Source organism: Miniopterus natalensis, chromosome 2, assembly GCF_054644295.1.
Source record: "Miniopterus natalensis isolate mMinNat1 chromosome 2, mMinNat1.hap1, whole genome shotgun sequence".
In the NCBI taxonomy this organism is placed as follows: domain Eukaryota; kingdom Metazoa; phylum Chordata; class Mammalia; order Chiroptera; family Miniopteridae; genus Miniopterus; species Miniopterus natalensis.
In genome coordinates, this window is record NC_142082.1 from 141,724,854 (window position 1) to 141,745,500 (window position 20,647).

Below are 20,647 nucleotides of genomic sequence, written 5' to 3' on the forward strand. Positions count from 1 at the left end.
GCAGCTGTTACCTACGCCGCCATCTTGTTCCAGTACCTCTATTGTTATTTTAGAATGTACTCTTTCTACTTACAAAAAAAGTTTGCTGTAAAACAGTATGCTGCATTACACACGTGGCTGCCTCACACATCTCATGTTTCTCCTGTCTCTCAAGTACATCGTTTTCTCTTGTGCTTGATTTAATCTCGTGGAGTTTTGTACAGCAACATGGTATATGGGCTTGTAGCCCAGGAGCGTGAGCTGTAGCATCTAGGTGTGAGTGCTCTCTGTCACGTCCTCGCAACAACGAAACCGCCTAATGATGCATTTCTCGGGACATATCCCTATTATTAAGGGGTGCATGACTGTATTTCCTTAATTGTAGAGTACACAAAAAGTAGTTTCAAAATTTTTAACCCATACCTCTGTGAAAGACAAACCTATTAAATATTTGTATAGTTCTTTTTGTCAGCGGGAATACAATCAAAATATTGTCTTTAGAAATCACTTGGAATGAAAACATATGTCTAGGCCCTGGCCAGGCAGCTCAGTTGGTTAGAGGGTATCCTCTACGCCAAGGTTGCAGGTCCCATCCCAGGTCAGGGCACATACAAGGATCAACCAATGAATGCATGAATGAGTGGAACAACAAACTGACGTTTCTCTCTCTCCTTCCCACTCTCTCTAAAATCAATAAATAAAAATAGAAAGAAAACATGTCTACACAAAAAACGTGTACACAAATGTTTGTAGCATCATTCTTCACAATAGCCAATAAACGGAAACTACCCAAACATGCATCATTTGATGAATGGAGAAATAAATGTGATCTGTCCATACAATGCAATATTATTTGGCCATAAAAAGAAATGAAGTACCGATACATGCTACACCATAGATGAATGTTGAAAAACATGCCGTGAAGGAAGCCTGTGACAAAAGAATACATATTGTGTGATTCCACTGATAGGAAACGTCCAGAATAGGCAAATCTATAGAGACAGAAAGTAGATTAGTGTTTGCCTAGAGCTGCAAGGCTGCAGGGAAAAATAGGGAGTGACTGCTAATGGGTATGGAGTCTTTTAAGGGTGGGTGATGAAAAATGCATTAAAAATAGATTTTTTAATACATTGAAAAACCAGCCCTGGTAAATTTCTCAGTGGTTAGAGCATCGCCCCGCAGACTGAAGGGTCCCAAGTTCAAGTACAGTGGTACCTCGGTTTTCTAACGTCTCCATTGATGAACATTTCGGTTACGAACCCCGTAAACCCCGAAGTAAATGCTTCGGTTTTCGAACATGCCTGGGAAGTCGAACATGCCACGTGGCTTCTGCTGAGTGCAAGATCCTGAGGCCTTGCTGTCAGGTGTTGATTTCTCAGTTTTCAAATGTTTCAGAACTCAAATGGTCTTCTGGAACGGGTTACATTAGAAAACCGAGGTACCACTGTACCTGGGTTTCAGGCTCCATCCCCAGCCCGTCGGGGCGCATGCGGGAGGCAACCAATTGATGTGTCTCTCTCACATTGATGCTTCTTTCTCTCTCTCTCTCTCTCCCCCCATTCCACTCTCTCTGAAAATTAATGGAAAAAATATTCTCAAGTGAGAATTAAAAAAAAAAGTCTCTTAAAATTTAAATTTTGGGATGGTTGTCAAACAAACTTAAGCAAAAGACCATATCATAAACTCTTTGTAAATCTAGGTAAAACAAACAAATATTTTATGATAATAACTCTAAAAGACATCAATCAAGCTTAAACTGGTTTTAATATAAAATATTTTGTCCAGACCACAGGGTCCTATTTAACCTATATTATAAGTATTTAATCTCTTTAGGCCAATAAACTATTATCCCTTAGTAATGCCACCTGGAGGCAGAAAACACACCATATATAATACACAGACAAACATAGATCACATAAAGACCATACACATAATCCAATTTACTAATTTTTGTAGAGAAGACATAAGTTTTTTTCTCATTTACTTTTGATTACTTTTAAGGCTAGAAAAGGAGAGAGAAGGGCCTAAATTACCAAGTGGGAAGACCTATTGAAACTTTCAATGAGAACTTCAAGGGTTGCGAATGATCAGTGGAAACAAAGGCTGTCTGGGCTCCAATCTATGGGGTTAAGAAACAGGAGAGAGCATGCGCAGGGCTGCTTCGGCTCACCGAAAAGTCAGAAATCGCGGTGACTCAAGATGTCACATGTTGAGAGTGGGGTTGTCAAAACTGATGTCTCCAGATATGAGCAGAAATACAAGAGAGAGTGTTTGTGGACGTGTTTACCCTGTGCCCTGACAGTGGCCTTGCCAACGACCAGGACAATGGCTAGATGCCCCTGGGGATGGATATAACCCTCTCATACAGGGGGTTACTCAAAAAGCCTGTCTGAGAAAGAGAAAGCCAGTTTGGTGGAAGTGTTTACCCTGTGCTCTGAGGGTGGCCTTAACCAGGATCAGGAAGGGGACTCAGCTCCACCCCGTCAAATAAGCAAGAGAGAAGGGGTCCCTTCGGAGGTCAGGGATGATCAGGTCCTGACTCACTGGACCCCGTTACCTAGGTGATGCCTGGGGATGGTTGTGTGGGCGGGTGACACCTGTCCAGAGGGCAGGTTGACCTTCCATTCTCAGCGTTGACAGAGGTGCGTTTACACCGAAGGATTTACTCCAGTTTACTCCTCAGCTGACAAGTGGATTTTCCCCACAAGGATAAGGGCAAGAGAGAACAACTCTAGGCCCCATCAGTCAAATATCACCAGAGAGAAATCAGGTCAGGGAAGGAGGACTGGAGCCTGACTGGGGTTTTTTCCCTACACACTTAAAACTTTCACAAACTTCTGTAACCTTTACAACCTCTTATAAACCTTTCTACAATTTGTATGAACCTCTTTACCCATTCAGAAATAACCATCAGCAGAATAACTCAGTTTCAACCCTTGTCCTGCAAAAATATATCTCCATACTTAATGCCTTCTGTTACCATAACCATACAATTTCTTTCTAACTTAACTTGAATTTTTAACTCTTAGAAACCTCAATTTCCAATGATAACCAAAAAGGTAAACAGCCAGAATTCCTTAGATTGATGTTTATGAACATATTTCAAACACTCTCATTTTCAAGAACCACACCTTCAACAAAGCACAACACATTATATCAACAGCTCCAAATCCACTTTATACTTTCTGAAATAAAAAGCCAAAAGCAGGAAAACTTAAGACTTGTCTAGCAGTGTTTCATGTTCTTTCAAAATATTTAGATATTCAATAACTTTAATTAAAATTCATTAGTTTAGAAAGGAATAGTTGAAATAAGTTAAATTAACTTGCTTAGGTGGCTAAGGTTTTTCCCCTTTTGATAATTATTACATTCAAGAAATTTGTATTTTGAAGGCCTTGGGCGCCCTAGCCAGTTTGGCTCAGTGGTTAGAGCATCGGCCCTTGGACTGAGGGGTCCTGGGTTCGATTCCTGCCAAGGATATATGCCATGGTAGCAGGCTCAATCCCCAGAGGCAACCAATGTACGTGTCTCTCTCACATTGATGTTTCTCCCTCCCCCCCCCCCCGCCTCCTCCCCCATCCCTCTTTCTCTCCTTTCTACTCTTTGAGAAGCAATGGAAAAAATATCCTTTGGTGAGGATTTAAAAAAAAGGTCCTAGGACTTTGGTTTCATAAAGCCAATTATCTATAAGCCTCACAAGATGAAGAGGGAAGATTTGGGGAATGTAAAAGGATTTGGTGGGCTTTGAATTGCTACTGGAGCCACAACTCTGGCCCTGTGAAGACTTTATTTGTAAAACAATGACAGTCATTTTCTATACCTAAGGGACTGGGTTGCCACCCACATGTTGGCAATGGGCTGACAAATCTATTCATGGGTGCATTTTTCTAGTTTATAGAAAGTATAGAGCTTAGGGTCACCTCTGCGAGCCATAAAGGCTCATGGCTCGGATACATAGGATCTCCATCCATTTCCCCAAGATGGGCAAAACAGGTCTAGCTGCAAGATAGTGTTAAAATCAATGGTGCCATTAACTGGCCAAACCTTTCCACTGTCCACTTTACACTGGGGCCAGGCTGTGTTAAAAAAGATTAGCCTTTTCCTCGAGGGACACAGGGCCAAATTTCTCCCAGTTGGCAAGCATGTGATAGTGGGGAAGGGCACATAATAATAACGGAGCCACAGATGTTTAATAATGATTCGCCTTACCATAGATGAGAGAGATTTTCTTACAGACCCTGGGAAACTGGAGGATTAGACAAGGCTGTAAAACGATAAGATGCCTCGATGGGTCCATTACGCAGGAAAGAAATACATCTTTAGAAGAGACCAAGGACAGGACACACTTTGATTTGGTTGCTATGCCTGGCCCCTGGCCCCCTCTGGGAGTCTGCCTCAGGAATGCTGACCATTCTTTGGTTCCAGGAACAGGCTGAACTGTTTGTAGCATCATAGAAGATTAGCCAACTGGTTATTGGACTTTGAGCTCCCGAAGGCCGGACTGCAGACTCTCCCCTCCCCTTTCTCTGTCACACTTGTAGCTCACAGCTGCACGCAGTTACCTTCTCCCTCACTGGTATATAACCAGCCAACTGGCGAGGAGAGTCACAGCAGAACTTCCAGGGTGACCGACTGCTCTCCCATTATTTGCCGGCAATAATGGAATAAATGCTCACGTATGATTCAACCCTGTCTCTGCTTAATTTGGTCAAGTAGTGACCGGCAGCCTTGGACCTCTTGTGTCCAGTTTCACATGTGTCCAGCTTCACCCAAAAAGGGACTCTTGAAGCGTTGTGGACTGGTTCCCCATCTACAGAGAGACATATGTAGCAAGCTGAGAGTTAGAGGCACCTCTGCAAGTCTCTGGGCTGTTTTGGGCCATTCTGAGTGGGGCGGGTCACCTGTTAAGCTGGCCCTCAGGCTCTCATGGAAGTTAATAATGAAGAAAAGATGGTTAGCAAAAGTTCAGTCAGTCTCAAGATTAGTTCCTTCTTGGGAGGTTTCTTTAAAATCATTATTTTCCCCTTTGGTTCAGTATCTGGTTCATTTAGTTCTAAATATAAAGCAGTCCCAGTATCTATGAGGGCCTTAGTGGCTTCCCTTGTTAAGATAATTTCAACTTCTCCTAGACTATCAGCAACGAGAAGGGGAAACACTTGCTTCCTTGTTTTTTTTCCTAAGTCCAATTTTGGTTTTCTTTCTTTCTTTCTTTTTTTAAAGTTTTATTATTGTTTAAAATATTACAGATGTCCCTTTTTCTCCCCAATGACCCGTTCCACCCTGTTCCTTCCCCCTCCCCAGTCCCTCTCCCCACCATTGTCCGTGTCCTTGGGTTGTGTATATATGCACATAAATTTTTTGGTTGCTCTCTTCCCCTCCACCCACCCGCCCTCCTCCATCCCTCTGACATTGGTCAGTCTCATCTATGCTTCCATGTCATTGAATCTATTCTGTTCATCAGTTTATTAAGTTCTTTAGATTCCACGTATAAGCGAGATCATGTGATATTTGTCTTTTGCTGCCTGGCTTATTTCACTCAGCATAATATTCTCCAGGTCCATCCATACTGTCCCAAAGGGTATAAGAACTTTCTTCTTTACAGCTGCGTAGTATTCCATGGTGTAAATGTCCCACAGCTTTTTTATCCACTCATCTGCTGATGGGCACTTGGGCTGTTTCCAGATCTCAGCTATTGTAAACTGTGCTGCTATGAACATAGGGGTACATATATCCTTTCTGATGAATGTTTCAGGATTCTTAGGATACAGTCCTCGGAGTGGAATCACTGGGTCGAATGGCAGCTCCATTTTTAATTTTTTGAGGAACCTCCATACTGTTTTCCATAGTGGTTGCACCAGTCTGCATTCCCACCAGCAGTGTACTAGGGTCCCCTTTCTCCACACCTTCGCCAGCACCTGTCGTTTGTTGATTTATTGATGGAGCCATTCTGACAGGTGTGAAGTGATACCTCACTGTGGTTTTAATTTGCATCTCTCTGATGATTAGCGACGTTGAGCATTTTCTCATGTGTCTCTTGGCCATCTGTATGTCCTCTTTGGAGAAGTGTCTGTTTAAGTCCTTTGCCCATTTCTTAATTGGGTTGTTTGTCTTTCTCTTGCTGAGTGCTTTGAGTTCTTTGTACACTTTGGAAATTAGCCCCTCATCAGATACATCCTTGGCAAATATGTTTTCCCAGACAGTGGGGTTCCTTTGTATTTTGAGGCTGTTTTCTTTTGCTGTGCAGAAGCTTTTTAGTTTGATGTAGCCCCATATGTTTATTTTTTCCTTTATTTCTCTTGCCCTAGGAGATGTATCAGTGAAAAGTCCACTACATGGGATGTCTGTGACTTTACTGCCTATGTTTTCTTCCAGAATTTTTATGGTTTCGTGACTTACATTTAAGTCTTTTATCCATTTTGAGTTTATTTTTGTGTATGGTTAAAGTTGGTGGTCTAGTTTCAGTCTTTTGTGTGTATCTGTCCAATTTTCCCAGCACCACTTATTGAAGAGACTGTCCTTACTCCATTGGATGTTCTTCAATTTTGGTTTTCTGCAATCCTTTTTAAGGTGACCTGGCTTCTACAATAGAAACACACTCCTCTACAATGTTCCAGCAGGCCCCATTTAGCAATTCTGTTGCCTTGCTCCCAGAAACCAGTTGATATATTAATTGGAATAGGTCAGCGTAGCCAGCATGATATTCTTTAACAGTAAATAAAATTCATTTGCAGACCTATCAGTGTCTTGGAGAAAGGAAATGTATACAAATCGCTGATCTCTCCTTGCCTGAAACCCACCGGCCATTCTGGTTTCCTATGTAATTGACCCAGGCTCCTCTAGGGGATTCTACTTTGCAATCAAGATAAGCTTCAAGGCAGGCTTGCTCTTGAGCACGCCCAGGCCTCTTCTTAGGCAAGAACTTTTTACTTCCTCCTAAACTCTGAGGGTCCCCAGGAGACTTGCAACCAGGCGGGCATCAGACAATCACAGCTAGCCCCAAGCTTACCTCCTGATCCTGTCTCCAAGGCCCCCCTTTTCCTCTTGACTTCCCAGTGAGCTAACAGCAACCCCGCCTTAGCTCACTTCTTTCCTAAAACGTTTCTAGGGAGCCAAAGCTGAGCACTGCCTAGGCGCTCTCCTATTTGTTTCACTATCCTCAGCTTTAATAAATGTACTAAAAAAAATTATATATGTGTGTGTGTGTATATATATATATATATGCTTCCCATTCGTTCAGTTTTAATTCTAAAGCCACCTTTTCTAATTTGCATGCAAAAAATTAATTTAGGTATCAAGTGAGCTATATTTTGGCCATTTAACTTCTAGTTAAATCTTCCCATTTCTGTGAGTCAGGAATGTTAATAGGGGCTGGGGGCTGGGAGTTTCTGTCCTCAGAGGCACAAGTTATTTTGGGATCTGCAGAGTCCAAAACAAACCTCCAGATATGCAGTGTACTGGGTTAAAGCCCGCTGCCTCTGTGCTGAGCTCCACGTCATCTCAAACCTTCCCACGTGTCTCAGCCTTCCCTCCTCCCTCCACAAAGATTCTCAGCTGCCTAAGAATGCCTGAGATTCAAGGCAGAGGGAGTGAGCAACCCCTCCATCCTGAGCCAGATGAGCCCAGGCTCACCTTCATGTCGTAAAAGATTGCATTCAGAACCACAGAAAGCAACTTCAATTGAAAAGCCAAAGGAAAACACCAGCCATCCATTTCTCTCCTCCTGTTCTGCCTTAGCCTGGATTTTCACAACCTTAACATTTAACTCTACCTCTTGGATTTTAAAAAAGACAGATTAAAGAAATTCAGTCTCTTACCTTACAACAACAGGGGGTGTGGAATTCCAAGGAAGGTCACCCAAGGTCACCCTATACAAATCAAGGAGCTGGTGGGGTACAGTGGGCCCCTGCTGGTACCTAGCAGGGGTCCCGGTCTGCCAGGTGGTCTTGGGTGGGCTCCTCTCTGAATCCTGCCATCCTACATGGTGATAAGACAATCAAAGTCACTGCAAATGAGCCAGCTGAGCTGCATAGGATCCAGAAAGAACGTCCAATCTTGGGTGGCCAAATGTTACCAGAAAGGCAGACCTGCCAAGGGCCAGCCGGTAGTGTGTGAATTTCTTGACTCCGTGCAGGAAAAATTTCACAGCACAAGTCCAGATGACTATGAGGGAACATTTATTAAAGCTGGGGACAGTAAAACAAGAAAGGGCTTAGCATAGAAGAAGCAACAGGAGAGCCTAGGCTGGGCTGCCCTGGCTCTCTGGGAAGTCAGAGAAAAGGGGGCCTTGGGAACAGGTTCAGGGGACTAGCCGGCGAGAAGCTGCCTCTGCCCATGGTTGCAAGTCTCTTGGGGTTCCTTAGAGTTTAGGAGATGCATGCCTGTGTGGGAATAAGAGGAGTAAGGGGATGGGGGGATGGGGGGCGAGGGATGCTGCACGGAGGGAGAGCATGCACTGAGTCCTTTGTCTTGAGGCTTTTATTTCTCTCTTGCAGGTGGGAATCTTAGGGGAGGTCTCAGGGGAGGGTTTTAGCAGAATATTCATCAGTTTTCTAGGTGCAGCTGAAATACAACTGAGGCCTAGATGTTATCTCTAGGGAGGTGACCTATATCTGCTGGAAATTGCTCCGCCTAGTTTGTTCAGCTATCTGCCTCAGTTTCCCTATTCCACTTGTCCTGGCTTACTGGCCTGTCTCACGTTGTTTCGTTGATTGGTTGTTAATCTTTCCATGATGATAGGCAGATAAGGAGAGTGGATCACATTCCAAATGTCCCTGGGTGTACAACTCTCAGCCAGGTTAGAATGTGCTTTCTCTAATCAGAGCAGAACAATCACAGTTAACAGAACTTGATTAATATTTCTTATAACTATAGCTAAAATCATGGTTAACAGAGCATGATTAATATTTCTGCCCCTAACAGGAAGTAAGCACTCCGTTAGACACTGGGAGAAAGGAAGAAGGGATTAGTGATGTGAAATCACACCAACGGGTATTAGTGAATGCTAAGAGATTCTCAAAGACGACATTTCTTGAAACAGCCAGCAAATGTTTTTCGAAGGGCCTCACTTTATCTGGTTCTTGGGAAATAATCATAGGTATTGAGGAAGTTGGAAACTGTTGCTTAGCCCCAGTTGGTGTGGGTGTGGCTCAGCTGGCTGAGAGTTGTCTCATGCACCAGAAGGTCACTGGTTTGATTCCTAGTCAGAGAACGTGCCTAAGGTTGTGGGTTTGATCCCAATACAGGAGGTGATTATGTTTCTCTCTCTACCCCCCCTTCCTCTCTCTCCAAAATCAGTTTAAAAATAAAAAGAAACTGTTGCTTGTACAGTATAGGGAAGGACACAGTGGATTCTGTTTTTGATGTGTTAAATTGTAAAAAAGGAATGGCAAAAGTGTGAGGTTTAGGGATCTTTTTCACACAGGTGATGGTTCACAACCTAAGAATATTAGAAAGGCTCTAGGTATTTAACACAGACTAAATGAGTCTTAGGGGACAATTCACAGTGAAATGGGGGAGGAAGGAGAGGACAGAATGACAGGTGCTTGAACTCTGAAGGCCTCGAGAAGCAGTGCAGCGTTGTGGGGAGGCCTCGGCTTCCCAGGCAGGTAAACTACGTGGTGTGGCCACTCACTGTATAGCCTTGGGCAAGTCACAGAACATCACTGGTCTGCCTTCTCATTTGTCAGCTGCAGATCATTATCCCTGCCTTGTAGAATTATGAGTCGTATATGAAGTAATTGTGTAAAAAGTTATGCCTGGGAAAAAGAAGGCACATGATAATGGAAATTTTTATTATTAGCTATTAGAGTTACAGAATAAAAGGATCGTCCTGAGAAGAAGGTTGAGAATAACTCAGCCTGAATTAAGTGTATTGGACATAGATTTTTAACTTAAGGAATGACATATCATGAATGGTAATATTCCTTGTTCCCATGAAATTCTCTTCAGGTTCCTAAATAGTTTCCTTTAGAAACAAAATATTGCCTGCCTTGATTGGCATGTTACTATGTTTTATAAATTTATCTAGAAATTGGGAACACTGGCTACATTCATTCTTTGTGTCCTCAGGTAACATGACCTCCCCCCTCCCCCCCCCCCCCCCATTTCCTGGAGGTTTTGTGGTTCAGGGAATTCTGGTTATGCTTTAATGTAGCCTGAATGCTTTAGGTTTTAAATTTTGAGATAAAGGAACATTGAACAGTTTTCTTTTTTGCTTTTGTTAGCATTAGTCTGCCACAATTCATTACACTCTCAGTTGCCTTAACAGATAAACAAGAATTCAGTTTCAGTTATGTTAAGTTCTGTGTTTTCCAAATCAACACTGAAAGGAAAGGCTTATTTAAGGTCAAGAGTACAAAAGGAACAATTATGTAATGGTTCATTTCCATCCAAGTGTAAAATATGTAGGAATTCAGTAGACCGAACACTTAGGAACAGAATGTTTTATAATATAAATAAAAGAAACTTTAATGTCCTTTTTTTGTTAATCATTAAAATAAGTGTTGGACTCATGGACCCGGGTTCTTAACAAAATTAGGGAGAAGCTAGTAGAATCAGTGGCCATGCCAAAGCCTGCCTTTCAGGCTTTGGTGCCCAGCTTTGTCTTCTTTCTTTCAGTGCCTTGAACATACTGTGTTTCCTCCTTTCATTTGTCGGTGGCACAAGCTGTTCCATTAAGCTGATATACTTTTTTTTTAAAGATTTTTTAATTGATTTTTAGAGAGAGAGGGAGAGAAACATTGATGTGAGAGCGGAACATCAATTAGCCACCCCCCCCTCACCCCCCACCAGCACTGAGCCAGCAACCCACAATCTGGGCATGCGCCTGACCAGGAATGGAAGCAACAAACCCTCGGTGCATGGGCTGTCACCCAACCAACTGAGCCAGGGCAGGCTGAAATACTCTTCATTCGTCTTCTGGAGTTCAGCTCAGATGGCATGTCCTCAAGGAAGCCTCTGATCCCCTTCCTCCTGGACAGGCCAGATTCCATTCTCCTGGCGCCCAAGTTTCTCCCTCATAGACAGCGTCATCACAACTGCGTGCTCCAGGAGGGCAGGGGCCAGGCCTCTAAGCCAAGCACCAAGAGGAGATACACAGTAGACATTTGTTCAACATTTATTAAGCACTGAGTGTTTCACTGCCTTCGTTAATTCCTCACAATAACCCTTTAGGTAGATATTATCCCCATTAACAGATGAAGAAAGTGAGACTAGAGAAGTAACTTGCTCAAGGTCACACAGTCAACGAATGACACAGCCAGGACTTAACCTAGATCACTTTGATGCCAAAGCCAGTGTCATTTTGTCATTTATTTTCCTTGTTTTAAATTATCCCACTGAAAAACCAGTCTTGTAGGCACAGTATGGTGTGATCTACCCCAGGAAAGTAGACAGGGGGTTTGATCAAAATGCAGCAATGAGCTTATCCTGGGCCTTTGTGCTGTGCCTTCCCAGCATCCATTCCCTAGTCACAGGCTCTGTTTTCATGTGGATGGATCCACAAGTCTCCTTGTCTCAGTGCACATGGCCTGGGTGTGCTCAGTCCCAGGGATGGTGCACTGAGACCTATACTTGAGCCAATCAGCATAACCCATCCCGTCTAAACATGACAGGTTTAAGGAAGGTCTGTGACCTAGTACTGTCCGTAAGAGCCAATTGAGACTCGCTCCTCAGGCTGTTGGAATGATCATAAATGTGTGTTTTCTGGGCCCGAGGAGGAAAGCAATGAGAAGGTAATATGGCAGTTATAGTCAAAACAGGTGTTTTTTAAAAAATATGTATCTTTTTAAAAAAATATATGTTTTTATTGATTTCAGAGAAGAAGGGAGAGAGAGAGAGGGAAACATCAATAATGAGAGCAAGTCATTGATCTGCTGCCTCCTGCACCCTCCCTGCTGGAGATCGAGGCTGCAACCCGGGTATGTGCCCGGGTATGTGCCCTGGGAATTGAACTGCACAATCTACTGGATCATAGGTTGATGCTCAACCGCTGAGCCACTCCTGCCTGGTGTCAAAACAGGTTTTGACTTGCTCTGTAACTCGTGGAATGCAAGAAGAAACTTTATTTATTTCGCTACACTTCAGTGTTGTCTATAGAAAATGAGGATAGCCCTGGCTCAGTGGTTAGAGCGTCGTCCAATACACTGAAAGGTCTGATTCCTGGTCAGGGCACATACCCAGGTTTCGGGTTCAATCCCTGGTCGGGCACACGTGTGAGGCAACTAATCAATGTTTCTCTCTCACATCAATGTTTCTCTCTCCTTTTCCCTGTCTCTTTAGAATCAATGAAAAACATAATCTCAGGTGAGGGTTTTAAAAAAAAGTGAAGATCATATTTGCTAAACCACTTAGACAAGAAGGAATTGGTAAGAATGTGCCTAGTACTTTATACTTTGCTATTATTTACCTTCCAACGTGCCAATAACATTTCACCACATCGAACTGTGGTTTTTCATGTTTCGCAGTCGCTAGACTGATCTAACCGATTGTGAGGTGGGTAGAGTAAGGAGGTTCCTACTTTGGGGAGACTGTCGAGGAGATTCATGGCCCATTGCCCAGGAGGCCTTAGGTGAGTGTCCAAACCTCACTGTAACAATAATTGTTTTCATGTTCAACAGGGAATAGAAGGCTTCCTTTCTTCCTGCTCTATGGATTTCACAAATGCGGTCTTTGGATGTGAGCTCTTCAAAACACATTCTGATCCTTTCAAAACTGCTTTTTCTCAAATCTGCTAGCTGTGTTTATCGTTACCTGGCTGGAGAAAGAAAAGTCTGTATGTTCAAATAACTTTTAACTTTGCACAAGGAAGGAAGCCCTCCCAGAGACATTAAGAAAAATGAAACCGAGCCAGCAAGTATATAAACTATTTATTTTATTTCCATTCCTAAGATGCATATGAATTTATTTATTGATTCGATATTTAAAATAGTCCTTTTGCAAAATCATCTCAGAAAATATGCTAAATTTATTAAAATACATGCAAACTGTTGCTGAAAATTCTACTCTTAAACCCCCTGACTGATCAACCAACACTTGTTTTCAAAGCATGCCGTGATGATTTTCAGAGGTTTCCATGGTTGCAAGGAACAAAGAAATCATCTTGGGACAGGGGTAGAAATTTGATCAGAATAATACAACCAATACTCATCCACTTCTTTACAGACTCACAGACTGCCTGGTTTTTCGGGGCTCTGGCAAGGTGTACCTAATTACACAAGGTTTTCCTCCTTGCAGTGGGCCTTTTCCTGGCCTGCAATCGCCTGCATTCAGCAGAGAGTATGCCAGGTAACAGAAGAACGAACCCAAGACCCTTAGCTGCCCCAGAGTTCCATGAATATACTCAAGCGCCAAACACGATTTTCAACTAGTCTTTCTTCATTCAATTTGTGAATCATTAAGATCTTTTCATTTCCCCTTTTGCAAAGTTTTCTTTTGAGTAATTTAACTGCTTATTTCACCAAGCTCTCAAAGAAGGGGTGAAATTCAAATCTGTTGGGTAACAACTTAAATAAGACAGCTGAAAACATTTTGAAGTCACTGAAGCAGCTGAAGTTTGGGGGGAAGAATAGTCTTCAGTTATGAAAGCTCATTGTTTCCTTTTACAGGAGAGTTCAAAGCTGTTTTGGTTTTGGTTTGTTTTGTTTAGTTAATTTATTCAACAAGTATCTGTTAAAGAGTAATTATATGCCAGGCAGTGGGTATACATGATGGGAGAGCAAACATTACTTTCTTTCAAGGGGCTCACAGGAATATATATTTACAAGTGATGGCAAGTGTTATAGAAGAAAACAACATACAAGTAAACTCAACCCCACGTGCAGCCTAAATAAAACTAGAAAACAGCAGTGCAACCTATCGTGGACTGATCCTCTGGGAGACGACGGAAAGTGGCTGAATAGGGTATAACGTAAACTTTTGGGGATGAAATTCAACTTTACCAAAAAAAGGGTTTCTCTTCTCCCAATTAGTATTTTAAGTGTAAACCTGAAGCCTTAGATCATCTGAGGCATTCACGGCAGCTGTCTGCTCCCCACCCGTGCTATTTCACGGCGTATCCATAGATGTGAGGGCGCAACAGCTTCCAGGACAGCGGCGCCTGTAAGCGCTGCAGCTGCAGCTTGGAGAAGCTGGCCCGCTCCAGGGACTTCCAGCTCTCCCTGGTCAGGTTGCACCCATCAAACAGAAGGTACCAGACAGGATCCAGGACCTGTTGCCAAAAGTAATTCCAGGTTGAACGCTCAGCTGCTACATGCTCCATGAAGTAAAAAGCCCCTCCCTGAAAAGGAGAAAAGAAAACCCATTTTAAGGATTTTAGTTTGGGGAAAACAGGTTCATAAGGTGATTGAAGCGTCAGATTTCAGTGGCCCCACAGGTCAACTTCATGAGAAGATAAGGGTAAGTTACTAAGACACCATTTTGGTCAATAGTTTCATCTTCTGTCAAATTTTACACAGAGCTGCCAATCTAAAGCAATTATTAACACTTCTATTTTCTGATCATAAAAGCAATACATAATAATAGCTTAAACTTAAAGCACTTACTGTGTACAAGGTGCTATATCCTTAATGCCTATCACATGTTAACTCAATCCGCACAATAAACTTATTTGGTAAAGTATTATTATCATTCCTGTTTTTATAGATGAGGGAACTGAGAAAGTAAGCACATAGAAAATAAGCAACTTGCCTAAGGTTACACAGTTTGCAATGGTCAGATAAGGTTTTGAACCTCAGTGGTTAGGCTCCAGAGGCTGGCAACACTGCCTCACCAATATGTTTATTTGAAAAAATTTAGAAAATACAGAAAAGTTAAAAAAAAATCAACCACCATTCCATCACCTCGTGATAACTACTATTAAGGTTTTGCGTGTACTTTTATATGCATGTGTATTTTTTCCGAAAACTAGGATTGGAATATACGGGTTTTTTTGTAACCCACTTGATTTTAATTATGAATCTGAATTATTATTCTAAAACATAATCTAAAAAAAGCTTTACACAATATTTCACACTACTGAAGGTACCATCTGTTATTTAACTGTTCCCATATAGGTTATTTCTAATTTGTCACTATTTTAAGTATGGCTACAGTAACTATCCTAATCCATCAATCTTTGTGACCATCTCTAATTCTTCCTAAACAAATAACTTGCTAAAACGTGGAACTGCTGAGCCAAAAGTCTCTGCCTTTCGCCCTGGCTGGGTGGCTCGGTTGAAGCATGGCCCGGTACACCGAAAGGTGGCGAGTTTTCAGTCCTGGTCAGGGCACATACGCAGATTGTGGGCTCCATCCTGGGTCTGGGCACATACGGGAGGCGATGGATGTTTCTCCCTCACATCAATGTTTCTTTCTCTCTCTCTCCCCTCCTCTGTCTAAAATCTATAAAACAAACAAACATATCCTCGGGTGAGGATTAAAAAAAACAAGTTTGTGCCTTTTTAAAGCTTTTGGTACAGGCTGTCATATTGCCCTTTGGAAAAGTTGTAGCAAATTTACATTCATACTAGCAATGGATGTGAGTGCCCATTTCCAATAAACTCTCATCAGTACTCCTCACCCCTTCCCTATCTTTGTTAACTTGACGGGTAAAATGGTATTTCATTTTCAATACTATCATGTCTTTAATATTCTTAATAGATAGAACATCTTTTACGAAACCTTATTGGTTATTTGGATTTCTTCTTTTTAATTTGTCTGTTGATGTCCTTTATCAGTTTTCTACAAGGGTGCTGGTTTTTTTCCTTACTAATTAGTAAAGATTTTTAGTACAACAAAGCTATACTACAAATGTTTTCCCCAGTTTGTTATTTGCCTTTTAATTACTTTTAAACAACTTCTACTTCTTTTATTTAAAAAAAAAATCTTTTAATTCATGTGTTTTGCGAACTTGCAGAAGAGTCTGAATCCACACCAAGCACTGCCTGAGACTAACTGTGTCTTATACTTTTGTACCACTGTCACAAGAATATAAACATGATTAGTTAAAATACTGAATCATTCAAGAGCGTTACTGAATTCATGATAACATTTTGTCAGGAGGGATTTTATTCAACCAGTGGATGCTCTGTGTAAGTTACTGCCATGTAGGAATTTGCAAGTAATGCTTTCATCTAGGACAGTCCTATAAATATGGTCAAGTATAGACACAATAGAGGCTACATGTTATTAGGAGGTCTTCAGAAGTGTTTCTACCGATCTCTGAGGTAAGTAGGGGGAAAGGGACCCGACAATCACCTCCAAAACCCTTAATGACTGCCCCATTCTTCTTAGTCTCCTCTAGCTACGTAGTCTTGGCTATCCTAGGCAGAGAGCTGAGAGATGGAGTTCCCCCAAATTCTCTGGGTAAGTCTAAGATCTGTGTTCATGAATGGAAAACTTGAGATTTCCTGATTAAAAAAAAAAAAAAAAATCCATAGAATTGCACAGGAGAGAGGGGAGGAGACCTAGGTCTGGGGAGGTCGATATTACCCTTTGGATAATACAGGCGGCTGCCAAGTGGACAGCTGGATATGCAGGGTTAGGGTGAGAAGAGAGATCTGGGCTATTTTGATTTGGGAACCATCTGTGCATGTGTGGTAATTGAAAACTTTGGGGGTGAGTGAGATTGCCCAGGGCGGTATATAAGTGAAATGAGAACTGAAAAAGAAACTCCAGGATTTAGCTGTGGGTGGAGGAAGAACACTCAGCAATGGTGGTAGAAATGTTGACGTCAGAGAGATGAAAAGCCCAGTGAGAAGCAACGTGGCGCAGCTGTAAGAATATTTGTGTTAAAGAAAGTCAGACCTACTAGCTGTGTGACTTTGGGCAAGTTTCTTAACCACTCTGAGTCTGTTTCCTCAACCCAACAGGAAGACGGTTTAAAGGACTGCTGTGAGGGTTAAATGAGAATGTAATAAAGCTCCTGGTTATATTCAGCAGAGAGTGGGTGCTTCACAGGAGCTAAGGAGGTCTACCAAGAATATGATCCCCTTAAGAGTATTAGCAGTGCTATAAAATGGATACGTTAATTACTTGCTTTGCAGGGGTGTTGTGAGATTAGTAACACTGTGAACAAAACATCTACTAACCATGCCCAGTTAGAGCCCGGCCTTAGGACACAAGAACCCAGCATTTGGGTATAAAAATCAGACCTTTTTCATTTATTACTTTGATGTTGGCCTATCCTTGAACCACAGGTAAAATTATATATTGCCTCTAAACACTCTCTCCAAGTCCTTTTATTCCTGAGGAAGCGTCTCTTAGAAAATAAAACAGGATTAGAAAACACCCTTTTCTCCTAGAAAAGTAAATTCAAATGCTAAGATGTCCGTACTTTATTTATGTTCAGCTATATTTAGAGTAAAACTATTTTAAACTAGTTTTTTTAAAAAAACGATAAAGGTAATATGTGAAAATTACATACAGGTATTAAGAATTTCAAACTATACAGAAAGGTATAAAATGAAAAGTAATTATTCCCCTGCCTCAGTCCCATTCCCAAGAGGCATCACTGCTAATAGTTAACCGGTCATTCCATTAACATATATGCACATTTAGGTATATTCTCTCCACCACCACCCCCCACACACACACAAATAGGCTTATACTGTACTCTACACTTTGATTTTTTTCATTTAACATTATCTCTTGGGGATTTTTTCATATCAACACAGATAACTCCTCCTTGTTATTTTTAACAGCTGTACAAAGTTCCTTTAGACTATTTGACAATTAACTTAAACAGCCTCCTACTGATGGACTTCTAGGTTATTTACAGTTTGTGCTATTACAAAAACTGTAATGGATGAGTTTTTGCACATTTGTGCAGTAAAGTTATAGGATAAATTCCTACTGGGTAAAAAGTATGTTCACCTTAAATTTTGATATATTTGCTTTTCTTCCCTTGCCTTTGAGGTCAGGTTCACAAAATCCTCCCTTAAAGATCAAAGTCTTTAAGTTTAGTACCTATGTTTTTTTCTATGTTGGAGAAGTTGTGGAGAAAAAAAGGAACCCTCATTCCTGGTGGGAATGTAAATTGGTACAGCCACTATGGAAATCAGTATGGGAGGATCCTCAAAAAATTAACCATAGAGTTACCATATAACCCAGCAACCCCTTTTGGGTATCTACCCCAAAAATTTGAAAAACATTTATTCGTAAAGATATATGTACTCCTGTTTTCACTGTGCCCAAGACATGGAAACAACCAAAGTGTCCTTCGATAGATGACTGGATAAAGAAGATGTACATATGTCCAATAGGATACTACTCAGCCATAAGAAAAAGATGAAATACTGCCATTTGCTACAACACGGATGGATCTTGAGAAGATCATGCTAAGTGAAATAAGTCAGACAGAAAAAGTCAAGAACCTTATGATTTCACTCATATGTAGGATATAAAATGAAACAACCAATGAACAAACAAAACAAACAAAAATTCATAGACACAGACGACAGTATGGTGGTTTCCAGAGAGGGAAGGTGGTGCAGAGGTAGTAAAGGGTAAAGGGGGTCAAATGTACGGTGATGGAAGATTTGATTTTGGGTGGTAAACACACAATGCAATATACATGATGTATTATACAATTGTACACTTGAAACCTATATAATTTTATTAACCAATGCCACTCCAATAAATTTAATTTAAAAAAGTAATTTGAGTGTGGCTCAGTTAACCATTGCTCCACGCACCAAGGTCATGAATTTGATTTGGTCAGGGCACATGCAGGGCTCGAAGGCTCCCTCCCCAGCAGGGGGTGTGCAGGAGGCAGTCAATCAAAGTTTTTCTCTCATGGATGTTTCTCTCTCTCCCCCCCCTCCTCTCTCTGAAATCAATAAAAACATATTTTAAAAAATCCTACTGATCTTTGACTTATAATGTCTTTAAAAAAAAATATATCTTTATTGATTTCAGAGAGAGGAAGGGAGAGGGAGAGAGAGAGATAGAAACATCAATGATGAGTCATTGATGGGCTGCCTCCTGCACACCTCCCACTGGGGATCTAACCTGCAACCCCCGCATGTGTGGGGACCTGGAATCACCTGGAATCGAACCACAATTTCCTGGATCACAGGTTGATGCTCAACCGCTGAGCCACACCTGATGGGGCTGTAATGTCTTTTAATATGAAGGAAGTCAACCCTTTGTCTATCATGCCTGGCAAATACTTTTTCTAAGTTTGTTCTTGTACTGCAACTTTGTTCCTGCAGTTTAAACATTTTGTGTATTCAGATTTATCAGTCTTTCCCTTTATAACTTCTTTTCCACTATAAGATTTAAAAAAAAATCAGTAAGTCTCCCCTAGTAGTTTTACTTTGTACTTTAGAATGTCTGATTCAGCTGAAATGGATAGAGCTGCCCTTGGTAATAGTGGTGGCTACTAACCAGCCCTCCTCACACCCCGTCACTCACCTGCCTCAGCACTCTGCACACCTCCTGGAGGATCTGCTCCTGGCTCTCCACGGAGCACAGGACCAGGGTGCAGACCACCACATCCACGGAGCCATCGGCCACCTGGTGCATGTTCTCCCCGGCAGCCACCACGAAGCGCTCGAACTGCAGGTGCCGGTTCTCGGCAATGCTCTTGATCAAGAGCTTCTCAAAGTTGGGGTTGGGGTCAACACAGGTCACCCTGCATCCCGGCGGATAGAACTTGAAGTTGGCCCCCGTGCCACAGCCCACCTCCAGCAGGGTGAGGTTCCCGGAGGGGCCCGCAAACTCCTGCAGGTTGCTGAAGAGCTCCCGCTTCTTGCTGGCCATCTGTTTGTTGTAGGTCGCGGTGAGCCTCAACATCAAGTAGGGGAAACCTCTTTTGCATATCCAATTCCACAAGCCCAGAAAGTTCAGCAGGTACACGGGGAACGCCAGGATGCGGACGGCCAGCTGGAGAACAAAGAGGGCGAGCGCCATGGCTCCCGAGAGAAGGCACGGGTGAGCGCCGACCCTGCGCGGCGGTCAGGCCCCTGGCCGCGCTCCAGGGTCGCTCGGACGAACCGGCTCTGCCGCAGCAGAAAGCTGGAGCCGGGGTCAGATCTTGAGCAAGCGGCCCGTGTCACTCAAGTAATAGACATTTGGCAAAAGTTGACTCACAGCTTAGTTTTCATGAAGCAAAATGAGAAGGTCCCCAGCTTTTCCGTAGAAGGAAAGGAGGTTGCAGTCCCCTACTCCAGATCCGGTGAGACTGCCGCTAGTTTCCAGACGCAGTTTCCTCGGCGCAGGGCACGGAATCCTGGTCCAGGTCTTCCAAGGATCCGTGGGTGGAGCCTGGCTAATCTATGCGGGAAGACCCGCAGCTGAGTGGATTTTATAACAACATCCCCTCCTCCTATTACCCCTCCATACCGCGCCCCCCACCCCCCTGTGTTTTTTAAAAAGGAAAGTGAAAGGACATGCCTACAGGTCACCTTTAACAAGAATTTCCGCCTTTGCATTCTGGGCTAAGACGGTCAGACGCTCCTAACTCAACAGAATTATTTTTAAGCCACTGTGTTGGGCTGCCCATCTGTAAACGGGCAAGTTTCAGCTTCATATTGTGCACTACTACATTATTCAGCTAATTTAAATAAAAATAGTTCCCCAGAATATTCATGTTTGGGAACCTCAAGCATTCAGAAAATGATTTCAAACATCCATCTACTTTTTGATAAGAAAGCCTGAGCTTTAGACTGGCTGGGGAACACAGCACCTT

General features: G+C 42.4%; 1 protein-coding gene across 1 annotated transcript; it reads right to left on the reverse strand.

The window, feature by feature from the left end:
• Positions 1–12,833: 12,833 nt before the first annotated feature.
• Positions 12,834–20,162, reverse strand: TMT1A (thiol methyltransferase 1A). Its single transcript, XM_016201280.2, has 2 exons — positions 19,372–20,162; positions 12,834–14,254 (listed from the first exon to the last, which is right to left on the reverse strand). Exons 1-2 carry the CDS (start codon positions 19,867–19,869, stop codon positions 14,018–14,020), a joined length of 735 nt encoding a protein of 244 aa, XP_016056766.2. The 5' UTR covers positions 19,870–20,162; the 3' UTR covers positions 12,834–14,017.
• Positions 20,163–20,647: the final 485 nt, after the last annotated feature.